The 12,563-nt window shown below is 43.5% G+C and overlaps 1 protein-coding gene across 4 annotated transcripts in view; it reads right to left on the reverse strand.

The window, feature by feature from the left end:
* tns1a (tensin 1a) overlaps positions 1 to 12,563 on the reverse strand; it is a 77,536-nt gene that overhangs the window by 39,996 nt on the left and 24,977 nt on the right. For all 4 annotated transcript variants that reach the window (XM_028953841.1, XM_028953839.1, XM_028953840.1 and 1 more), the window contains exon 3: positions 9,071 to 9,108. In XM_028953841.1, coding sequence (XP_028809674.1) covers positions 9,071 to 9,108 — 38 coding nt within the window. The remainder of the gene's footprint in view (positions 1 to 9,070; positions 9,109 to 12,563) is intronic.

Raw genomic sequence — 12,563 nt, forward strand, 5'->3', positions numbered from 1 at the left:
TTTAAAAAGTCTTTATATGAAACATCATCATAAAAGCAGTCTCTGCCCAGTAAACCTCTGTGAAGGGAGAGTTCAGAGAGAAAATTAGGATACAAGTGTCCATAAGATACTCCTGGATTTCTTGATTATTCAGTATAAGAAATAATGACTTAATAAGTATATATTGCTGCCCTGTATTTTATACATATACTGATACAAAAGTGCCTGTGTTAGTAGCTTTAAAAAGATATTAAAATATTGTTTGGTATAGAACATCCTGGACTTTACTATTGGTACACAATGTTTTTCTTTTTGTTTTCATTAAAATCATAAAGTGCACATATTTTATCACTTTCTTTTCTCTGTATGAATTGTAAACCTGTTGTCAGAAACTATTAAATTCTGAACAAAATAAAGAATTACATTTTGCTACATTTAGTATTTTAAAAGGAAGTTAATGCAACCATGGTCTCAGGCTCAGAATCTTTTAAATATGCAGACTGACAACCAAGTGAATAAAATGCACAGCACACTGGCAGAAAGAGATTAGTAGCTGAATGGCAGAGTAAACAGTGATAAAAGCAAGTGATATAACACGGTGAAAGTTAAAAAAAAGCCAAGGAGTGCTCAAACTGATATAATTTTTGCAGCTGTACATTTTTAAAATGCAAAAGAAAAATGGAAATGTGACAGAATTTGAGACAGACAAGGTCAAATTTAAGCTACAGTTTCCGTTAGGAGAATGACTATGCAACTACAGGGTTCTTGAACAGGCAAACTTTTAGTTTAAAATCATTGCATCTGCATGTCTCTTTGCATAAACATAAAATTGGCAAAGTCAGATTTACTATAATATGAACTAGTATTTGAATAAATTAAGATGTGCTATAAATGTAATACTAATGAAAATAGTATGAGAAATCATGTGTTTTTTTCTCAGAATTCTACACTCAACACCCCATCATGAAATTGTGAAACTTGAGGTTTTGGAAAAATCACATAAACATAAGTATTCAGAGTTTTACTCAGTACTTTGGGCAATGCCCCTTTGGCAGCACTTCCAGCTTTTTGAATATGATGCCACAAGCTTAGTGCACCTATCCTTGGCCAGTTTCGGCCAGTCCTCTTTGCAGCACCTCTCAAGCTCCACCAGGATGGATGGGAAGAGTCGGTGTACAGACATTTTAAGATCTCTCTAGAGATATTCAAGTCTGGGCTCCGGCTGGGCCACTCAAGGACATTCACTGAGTTGTCCTGAAGTCACTCCTTTGATAGTGACTGGCTGAAAGATGAACTGTCACCTCAGTCTGTGTTCAAGAGCTCTCTTGAGCATATTTTCATCCAGGATGTCTCTGTACATTGCTGCAGTCATCTTTCACTCTATTTTGACTAGTCTTCTAGTACTTGTAGCTGAAAAACATCCCCATATCATGATGCTGCCATGGTGTCACATGACGCTCTGCATCAATGTCACATGATGGGAATGGGAAGACAGAGACAGGAGTTTCCCATAACATTGCGAGCAAGTTTAATTTGATACCCTTTATTTCCCTTTTCAGCCACCAGGCCATTATTTATTTATCACATCCGTGATGACCCACGTGACTTCCGGGGGTATGAGGAAGATGAGGGAGACACGGACGATGACGAGAGTGACGAAGGCAGTGTGCCCGTCCCAGATCGTCACAAGGTCCGTGGAGACCCACGTCCCTCCCAGCAGTGTGAGGACAGCTGGTTGAACAGCAGCTGCACTGCCGGGACTGCCTCGCGGGGAGTACGCCTTCCCAGCTCCGGTCGCTGACCCGCCTTCCCTCTGCCCGGACGTGCCCCAGCTGAACGGCAGCACCAGCGCCCCCGCCTGCTGGAGAAGACGTCCACCACCCTCCACACCACACACCCACCACCATCTCCAATGACGAGCCCAGTCCCATGTGGGACAGCCTAATGGCCCCGGGACCCTTCAGTGGGGCAGCAAACACGGATGAGATCACCACCATCCTTGTGTGTCTGTCTGGGTCAGCATGGGGCTGGGGCGCAGCCCTCTGGCAGCAGGGAGAGACAGACAGGAGTTTTTGGGACTTCCTGCTGAGACTGAGGGTGGAGATTGATCGGCCAGAGCCTGAGCCAGGGATCGAACTCTGCCCCTCCACCACATCCAGCGCCAGTCAGGATCCGGGGCAAGAAGACCCAGCACTGGCAGGTGACGAGAAGGTCGCTCCTCCCGAGATCCTGGCTGTGCCCCCTGAGGAGGTCCAGGGTAGGTGTAGAAGCGACATAGCTGGATCCTCCGGTAGCCGGTACGGAGGGCGGGCCAGGAATGGGCCTACGTCCGCCTCCAGCTGGGACAGGCAGGAAGAGGGCCTGCTTGTCCCAACGGACGCAAGCAGGCGTGATAGGTGGATTGCTTTAGAGATGGTTGTCCTTCTAGAAGGTTCTCCTCTGTCCATAAAGGACCTCCAAAGCGCTGACAGAGTAACCATTAGGTTCTTGGACACCTCCCTGACTAAGGCCCTTCTCCCCTGAGCACTTCAGTTTAGGTGGCTGGCCAGCTCTAGGAAGAATCCTGATGGTTTTGAACTTCTTCTTTTGAACTTCGTTGCTCATTGGGACCTACAAAGCAGCAGAAATTTTTCTGTAACCTTCCCCAGATTGGTGCCTTGAGGCAATCCTGTCTCGGAGGTCTGCAGACATTCCCTTTGACTTTATGCTTGGCATGAACTGTTAGTTATGGGACCTTATGGGGTGCTGTGTGTAGAATTCTGAGGAAAAATCTTTATTCATTATATTTTGGAATTTCCGGATGCACTGTATATTCCTCAGCTTAGTCATTTATTTGGTTTTATATCTGTTCTGTTAAAGATCAAATGATTCACCAGGTGGTGGTTTCATTTCAGGGTCTCGTTTAAAAAGCTGTAGCTTTTTCTCAGACATAGAAAAAGGATTTTGTTGCAAATTAATATTAGCTGCCATATCAGCTCCATGCAGCAAGTTTCCTTTTACAGGGACTAGCCTGCCCAGAAAACTTTAAAGAGTTTGTCAAGAGAGTGCGTGTACCAGGCTACTAATGTTCCAGACAGCTACTGTGGAGGAGACAAAGTCTTCCATTGCCAAAAAGAACAGAACTTCAGCTTGGGCCCTAGTTGAACACATGATGCACAACAGTGCTGCGACCGAAGCCATTGAAAGTGAAAGTGAAGTGATTGTCATTGTGAAAGAATGCAGCACAGTACACGGTGCACACAACTAAATGTGTTTTCTACATTTAACCCATCATTGGGATTCAAACCAGCAAAACTTCCTTACCCGCTATGCCACCACTGCCCCAGCACTGCAGGAAAAAAAGGGGGGCCGGACATGACCTTTATCAGATTCAATTTAGGGAAATTGACATTTTAATGTGCAATGAATTTCATAAGCAAATTATAATCACGATCTTTGTTACGGAGAGCTGGCTGTGATTTCTACAGGGGCTTATGTGGATGAGGAGCCAGACCTAACAATGTCAGTTTTGGCTTCCCTATACAAGGTTTCATCTAAATTTTTTTTCACAGAGAGGCTAATTCCAGTGCCAAAAAGTGAATTTAAGGGACGTTAAAGTCACATGAGTCCTAATTTGACTGTTAAAGCTGAAATTTTAAATCAGATTTTCAACAATAAGAGTACTAACATGACGTCCCTCTCATTCTATATTTTACTACTGCAGTCCTTGCTTACTACAAAACTACAAAACCCCAAATGTACCATGAATTGGAAAAAAAAAATTTTGAAAATTAAATTAGAATAAATTATTTTAAATAAAAATAAATCTTTTTTTTTCAGTTAATGGTGCTTTAGGGGCTCTGTACATTCAACAGTATGACAAGGTTAAAAAAAATTCAGGTAAAGTAATGTCCTTGTACGTCTGACCCACCAAGTGGCACCACATCCTCGTTGTCTCAACTCTAAGAATTTCCACTTATATATGCTCCCTTGTTTTCTCCATTCCTTGCCTCTATGTACTATCTGCTCAAATTTCATTTCAGACTTGACAGAGAATATACATTACTTCGTTTATTAAAAATCTAAATATAAACAGACATTTCTGATCCAAAACCAGCTACTGTCAGAGAGAGCTGGGATAAAACGATGACGGGAAGTCACCTGATTAGAGATTCTGATTTGCTAAATTACTAATTGAAGATTCTGCCACTGATGAGGCGAGTATGGTTTAAATCCACAGTTTGTTAAAACCTGAGGTGCCCTACTGTAACATAAGATGTTGACAATAATCATGTCGGACAGGCTGATTCAGACTGCTCAAGAGGATTTGGAAAGAAGTAGAAGTCACAGATTTCCCCCAACATATCAATTCAGCAGCCAGAAATTGGAAATTAAGTGGAGAAGGACCTGCTGGACTGCAGTGTCCGGGCTGATCTTAAATCACACAGCCTCAGGGAATGAGATACAATACAGAACAAACATAAAAGAGGATTTCTGATGATGTGTAATCATACAGCTGTTCAGACAAAGAAAACCAGGATTGTAAAGGAAGGGAATCGACTTGGCAACACACAAAATGAGTGAATCAATGAACTATAAGCAATGTATTAAGGATCCAAGAAAGATTCAGGCAAGAGCAGGGCAGTAAGAAAGAAACTGGAATAAGAACCTTCCAAGAAGAAAAATTCTCCATGACCCTGCAGAAACAGTTATATTGAGTCTGCTGGAAGATGCTGTGGTGAGCTCAACACACACCACTCAAATAGTCATGTGATGCCCATGCAAGCGTTCTCTGTCAACGTTCTACATGTTTTCATGGAGACAAGCTGCAACAGTGTCTTTGAAGTGCTTGTGTTGGTATCAGCCAGACAGAGTGATCCCTGTGCTACATGCATTTGCCCTACTAAATGCCCTTCTGTCATAGTGCAGTGAATGGGCATGGACACGTTGGCATGATTTCACAAGATCATGTTCCAGAAAGCAGATTTTGTGAAAAGTCAGTATACCCTGCGTTAACGTAAATTCTGGGTCATCGGTTTCATAAAGTCAGTTTAAATGAACTAATAACTAACCCTTTAACTAACTCTTTCTCTGCATTACAATCACTTCACTTTCACTTTCGCTTCTTTTATTGGAAACCTGACAGTAGGAAGTGTCAGGCATGGCATTCTTGAAGAGCCAGTATACATTAAAGCCTGAGCTCTCTGCAGAGCGGGAGAGAGTGATTAGATCACGTTTGGACATTTTATAATTCGTGGTGATTTCTGTTTTAATGTAAATTTTTTTAGATTATCTAAAAAAAATTTGTGAATGTCATACCTCAGCTCTTATGTTGCTCATGTGATATATCACGGACATGCTCTCAGTTCTGTACAGATTATTTTGCGTTGCATTTTCTATATAATATTAATGACGCTGAACATGCTTTTTTTCTTTTCAAAATGTGCTTGTAATTGGCAAATGCTGCCATTATAATTTCTAACCTAGATAGAAATCAAGCACTCTTTCCCTTCATCTAGGTTCAAGGTTCAAATCCCACTTACTACCATTGTGTTCCTAAGCAAGACAATCAAAGCTGCTCCGTAGGGACTGTCCCAGTAACTACTTATTGTAAGTTGCTCTGGATAAGGGCGTCTGATGAATGCTGTAAATGGAAGTTGGGGTTAAAGCAACTCCGCGTTGATTGAACTAATTGGTATTAGTCATTCTGAAAGCAAATACTCAGAGTTGGACAGCTCATGGTTACTCAACCCTGAGTATCGGTTTTAACTCTGAGTTTATGAAACAGTTAATGAATAATTAGGTGTCCAAGTTGTTTAAAGCTTTGACTCTGTCTGCAGGTCAGCTGCAATACACTCTAAAGCTGCAATCTACATATGAAAAAGGGTCCAGTCCCCACATCAAGCGATTAAAGAGTTCCTCCAACACTTCTGAGGCACTCTAGGTGACCTAACAACAGCTGGGTCTATAGCAGCGGTTCTCAACCTTTTTTTGCAGTGGGCCGCACTATGTCCAAGTTCAAGTCTCACGGGCCGCATATTATTTACATTTGACGTCCTCAACGCATCTAAAATTATTATAATTTGATGTATTATTATCATTAAATAGTATAATTCTACTTACCATTAATGGGACACCTGATGTTGTCGGGAGCCGACCAATTTGGTGAAATTCGGCTCAAAAGGAGTAACAGCACAATGAAGTTGTGACTGTAAGTTGTAGTCTGTAAGACGCGCACGGAAACGTGACTTGATGCGCGTCATTGCAGAAAATGTGCATTTGCAAATGTATGTGGATCCAAATTTGGAAAGCACTTTTGAATTTAATAATCTGAGGTTTTGTCCAGAGATGTTTCGCCACATTTCTGCAACTGAGGATGACTGCTGCGCGGTTTGGCTGTGTCCTCTTGCCTGAACATCCATCAGTTCATCTTCGAGCACGCGATGAGGCAAACCGAAACTTGCAGTCAAGTCCTTGATTTTTTCCACAGGGAAAGTGCATATATGAAAACATGATGACCAAAATGAATTTATGTGACAAAAATATTGTTCAAAGTTTGTTTAATACATTCATTTTTTTAATACATTTTTAAAAATGAATTGTAAAACCATTTATTATTATTCTATGTATATTTAATTTATTTATTTATTTATTTTTACGTGGTCTGCATCGCGGGCCGCATTTGCATTTGTGACGGGCCGCATGCGGGCCGCAGGTTGAGAACCACTGGTCTATAGACAGGCAGACAGCCCTTATCAGAGAAGCCCTTAACCAGAGCGTCTTTCAAGGAACCCACAAGGACAAAGCACAAAAGGTAAACATTTAAACAGGCTAGAAGACAATGAGGATATTAGGGAACACAACAAAACTCCAGCCTGAATCGTGCAGCCGGAGTACCCCCTCTGGATTCAGGTCCCTGAAAGATCTCCCGGTCCTTGGCACGACTCCTGGTGTCCCTCCCATTAGGCACCTGGGCGGCTCATAGGCCAGTGGCCACAGGTCCATGCAGATTCTGCGCCCCATGGCTGACTGAACCCTTTGGCATTGATCCTCCACAGTCTGCCCCACTCTCGTTCTTGTCCAGAAAACCGCCAAGATGAGCTGCTTCTCCTCACCTTTGGACACTGCCATGAAGGGGACACGGTGACCGCCTAGACCGCCTTGACTGCCTAGCGAACATGATAGCCCATTGGGACCCTGTTGGACATGAAGCCATTCCTTGGCTAAGGGACTGGCAGTGCCTCCTGGTGAGCCAAGAAGCCAGGATATCAGCCGTTGATGGGGTCAAGTCGGCTGTGTCCATGGTACAGTCGGGTCCTTTTGTCATGGCATCATAGCGAATAGATAAACTCATTTACAAGCCATACAGCAAACAGGGGCTTATTACAAGTAACAGGAGCACACAGCAATAAACATCAGACATGTTAAGGGCCCGACGAGGACAGGCTATATATACAGACTAGAACAGCTGCAGACATTCAGAGTAACAGGAGTTCCCACTCCCGGAGTCAGTCCCTCAGGGTTAAATGTCTTGCTCAGGGAAACAATGGTAGTAAGTGGAGTTTGAACCTGGGTAGTTTGAACCATAACAACACAATGTAACAACACAAGTCCATTACTGAAGCAACACTGATTGTCAAGCAATTTCACATGCTGTTGTGCAAATGGAATAGACAACAGGTGGAATTTATAGGCAATTAGCAAGACGTCTCCAATAAAGGCGTGGTCCTGCAGTGGTGATCACAGACCACTTCTCAGTTTCTAGGTTTTCAGGCTGATGTTTTGGTCGCTTTTAATGTTGCCAGTGCTTTCGCTCTTGTGATCGCATGAAACGGAGTCTGCAACCTTTCATTTGGGGGCTGCACAGCCCTCTATGTGCTTGCCAGAGGTAGCCTGACTACCATTAGGGTACCGAGATGACGTCCTCAGACGCCTAATGAGACCGTATGATGGTGCAATTGGTCCTGGGTTCCTCCTAATGCAAGACAATGCTAGACCTCATGTGGCTGGAGAGTCAGCAGTTCCTGCAAGAGGAAGGCATTGATGCTTTGGACTGGCCCACCCGTTCCCTAGACCTGAATCTAATTGAATCCGATCTGGGACATGTCTCGCTCCATCCACCAATGCCACATTGTATCATATACTGTCCAGGAGTTGGCGGATGCTTTGATCCAGGTCTGGGAGGAGATCCCTCAGGACACCATCCACCACCGCTTCAGGAGCATGCCCAGGTGTTGTAGGGAGGTCATACAGGCACGTACAGACTCTACAGCACACACAACTGAGACTCATTTTGTATTGTTTTAAGGATATTAAAGTTGGATTATGCTGGGAGTTGGTTCAGCCTTTAATGTGTCAAAAAGCAAATATACAAAAGGCATTTTCTGAATCTTCTGAATGATGTTGAAGGGGGAAAAGTGAAGTGATTGTCATTGTGAAACACTGTAGCACAGCACACTGTGCATACAATGAAATGTATCCTCTGCTTTTAATCCATCTCCACACACACCAGTAGTAGGTTGGCTACATGTCAGTTTTATTAGCGAGTTCCTACACACAGAGAACTGAAACCTCACAACCCGGGTAAATAACAAAAATCTTATACCATAAAATTTCAGCGAAATAGTCCATGCTGGCCTGGTCCCCATGGCAGACAGGAAATAAGAGAAATGTCTCATTTTACAACACAAGTGGCTCTATGTCTCTACAAATAGTCTCCTTCTGTCTCCTCACATGCTGCACCTCCCGCTGCGGAGCTTTCTGCCGAACTGCATCAAGAGCACCCGCGAGCACCCATATGCACACCCTGCACTCCCTGCCTGCTGCATCTCTCCTGCAGCAAAAGCTGTTTTTCCTGCTAATGCCCTTTATTCATACCCATCAATGTCACATGCACAGACATCATTAAAAATCATGTTGATTTTGTCTTTTATTGATGTAAATCATGAGTGTGCCTTTGACCTAAAACTAGTGAACACGCCACACAGGTCTAAGGAAACAGAGAGTGTGACAGTGAGAAAGATAGATTATGTAACTGGGCTGTTCAGTATGGAGGTCAGGTATCTAGCTCCCAGTTACACAAGTAAGGAATGGTACACAGAAAAGTCCTTACCTTCACTTCACACTTCTTGTGGCATGATAGCCGGCATACTAGAGAAAATAAGCACAACAGATATTATTACTTCAGCTTTGTAACACACACACTGGAGAGGAATTTCATTAGGATGTTTGACAGGAAAACTGACCGGTGAGATGGATGGACGGATGTACTTATTGACCAGTAAGAGAACAATTGTCTAAATATCTGTTCAGATGCTGTTCAGATGCAGGCACTGTTCACACACATACACCTTATGTTTTCCTGACAGCTTTAAGGCCAGCAGGGTTTTCAGAGGTTTGATAAATGAAAACCATTGTTCAGTTTTCACCAGAGCGAGACAGAGATGTAAGAGGTTCAAACAAAGTGCCCCCCCCCACACACACCCACACACACATACACTTGCTGGTGCTTCCCTGACACCATCTCCCACAGCACAGTAGTTTACAGTCCCATCGTTCACCAGGACAGCAATCAATATCCTTCCCAGCATCTCCCACCTGCAGTTGCACTGTAGACCCACTGCTGTCAGGCTACAAGAGTTTATACAGACTCTACAGCAGTTTGCGGGATGGAGTAAAGCTTTTTCCACTGAACTCTTCACCAAATTTGTAAAGATCAAAATAAGTCAAAGCAATTCTTTCAGGACTATTCTGCATCCCAAAAAAACAACACAAACTACAGTAAGAACAGGACAACAAAGAGTGCAAGTTAAGTGAATTGAAGTGAAGTGATTGTCACATGTGATACACAGCAGCACAGCACATGGTGCACACAGTGAAATTTGTCTTCTGCATTTAACCCATCACCCTTAGTGAGCAGTGGGCAGCCATGACAGGCGCCCGGGGAGCAGTGTGTGGAGACGATGCTTTGCTCAGTGGTACCTTGGCGGATCGGGATTCGAACCGGCAAACTTCTGATTACGGGGCCGCTTCCTTAACCACTAGTGTTACGTCCCGTGGTCATTTTGGAGGAGGAGCCTGTAATTTACCTGAGTCTGATTTGCCGTGGGTCTGCTGCGACAAGAGGAAAGGGAGAAGGGGGGCAATACTCCAGACATATGCCCTGTCCACAGTAGTCTACCCGGTGCTTTGTCGTGGCCTGACTGTAGTTTGTTTCAAGGCGTGACTGTTTCGATTTATTAAAATGACCCCGCTTAACGTTTGTGCCATTTCCCTCCGTCTTTCTGATTGTTCTTGACCAGGACCAGGACGTAACAGCAACAAACTACAATAGTCAATAATTACAACAGTGAAGGATAGCAGCGATGCAACTTAAAGCACAATTGAATCATATCTACCATCTTCATGGTGCCCCTGTCCCAACAGGTGGAACAATATCACTATTTAGTCCCTAATTAGTAGTTTTGTAGTCAAGACCAAGACCAAGACACTGCCAAGACTTGACCAAGACACACTAATAAAAAACAGAGACCTAAGCTGGTTGAGACCAAGACTGAAAAAAGACTGTTGACCATGTCTCCGTCTGTTGGCTCCCCCTGGTGGCTGCTGTGCCCATAAGGCCTCCATTTAAAATTTCTCAATTTTGTCATAGTTATGAGAAAAATAATTCTCAGCAATCCTCTCCTAACCATTTTATCAGACCTTGTCAAGGGAAAGAGATGGGATGTACCAGAAAGACGTTCATATTTAGTCTGTTTTACCAGAGACAGAGGCCTTGGGTAAGATATTTTAACTGAAATTATGAATTGGACATTTGTCTCTCAAATGTTCACTTAAAAATTTTATGCTCATGATGGATAGGACTCAGCTAATTAAGTTGAATTTTCATTTTGGAATTTCATACTATGACATTATTGCCGCTCTTGTGGTTTGTAATCTGCCGGACTCATTTTCTGTGCATACTGAAAGATAACAGGCGGAGCCAATGGACTACAGGTTAGACTTAGGTTGTGTTATTGACTTCATCCAGGTAAATGCATGGTTATAGATGGATGCTGACAAAGTGCAGAGAATATAGCCTTAAAGCATAAAAATAACCATATTATTCTGAAGGATCAGCATACAGGTGTAAACAGAGACAGCACTTCCCAAAGGGACCTAATTATATTTGGCACATTGATTCATATGACAAGTTAAAACATTTTGTCGTGTGTATTAATGGGTTTATCAATGACTTCTCATAAAACATTATTTGTCTGAATTCCTACAAAACAATTAGTGACACACTTCATAATTTTTTAGACATAATTTTTTAGACAATAGACATCGTGCATGTGAGTGTAGGTACAGTAATAAGTACAAACCTCTTTTTCCTTCTTTGCCAGGTGAGAACCACTAACTTTAATGTATTTTATTGGGACTGTATGTGATAGACCAACACAAAAAGGGTATATTGTGAAGCAGAACAAAAATCATGTTCAAAATACTTTAAATCCGAAAAGTTTTGTATTCGACCCATATTGCTGATAACAATGAAATCCAGTTCAACCAATTGTGCTATGTGCATACTTATTTTAAATCACAGACCATTGTGGCCTCCTAACAGCTTTTTCATGCTCACGTGAAATGTCTACTCTTCTGCCTCTGACACGCCGAGCCCTTCTAGTATCAACCGCTTCGGACTGTCGATTCTCCACAATTACGCCATGGTAGATCCTGTTTCTCTTCTTCCCATTGCTGAGGAAACCTCTAACCTAAACCGTGCGTCTGCTCACGCTCCCCTTCCATTGCTGCTGCTTTACAACAAACCAATCACCACAGGGGACATGAAGCATGGCGGATTATCGCGAATGACAGCCAGTTTAACAACTCTGCTCTCACCACCAACATTTACCAAGGGCTATGAGATTCCATGAAGGACGAACTGGTGAACCGGGATTAGGGACCCACACTGGACAGTGTCACCGCACTGGGGGCAGTGGTGGCCTAGCGGTTAAGGAAGCGCCCCAAAATCAGAAGGTTGCCGGTTCGAATCCCGATCTGCCAAGGTGCCACTGAGGTGCCATTGAGCAAAGCAACATCTCCACACACTGCTCCCCGGGCACCTGTCATGGCTGCCCACTGCTCACTCAGGTTGATGGGTTAAATGCAGAGGACGAATTTCACTGTGTTCACCGTGTGATGTGCTGCTGTGTATCACAAGTGACAATCACTTCACTTTCACATTTCACTATACCAAGAATGCTGGCAGCACACTCCGTTCCACAGGCCAGATCCACCGCGTGTGTACAAGACCCCAAAAGCCACACCTCCTCAAGCCCCTGAGGAGTCTATGCCCAAGGAAAGAAACACCCCCTTGTGCTTCACCACCCGGTCCACATTACCTGTCGCCATCAACTGGACAACATCATCCCCTGGCTAATCCCTGGTGGATTCAGGGACGGCCATGAATCTGATTGACATTGATCTAGCACTTGGCCGCAGCTCCCTGTCACCCAACGCGAGAAACCAAGAGCAGGGATTATAACAGTGTAATGGAGTCCTAAACCCACCACACTTTTGACGGCCTCACCACAGCTCCAGTACTCCTCCACCCCAATCATCAC

The sequence above is a fragment of the Denticeps clupeoides genome, chromosome 15, assembly GCF_900700375.1.
Source record: "Denticeps clupeoides chromosome 15, fDenClu1.1, whole genome shotgun sequence".
NCBI lineage: Eukaryota > Metazoa > Chordata > Actinopteri > Clupeiformes > Denticipitidae > Denticeps > Denticeps clupeoides.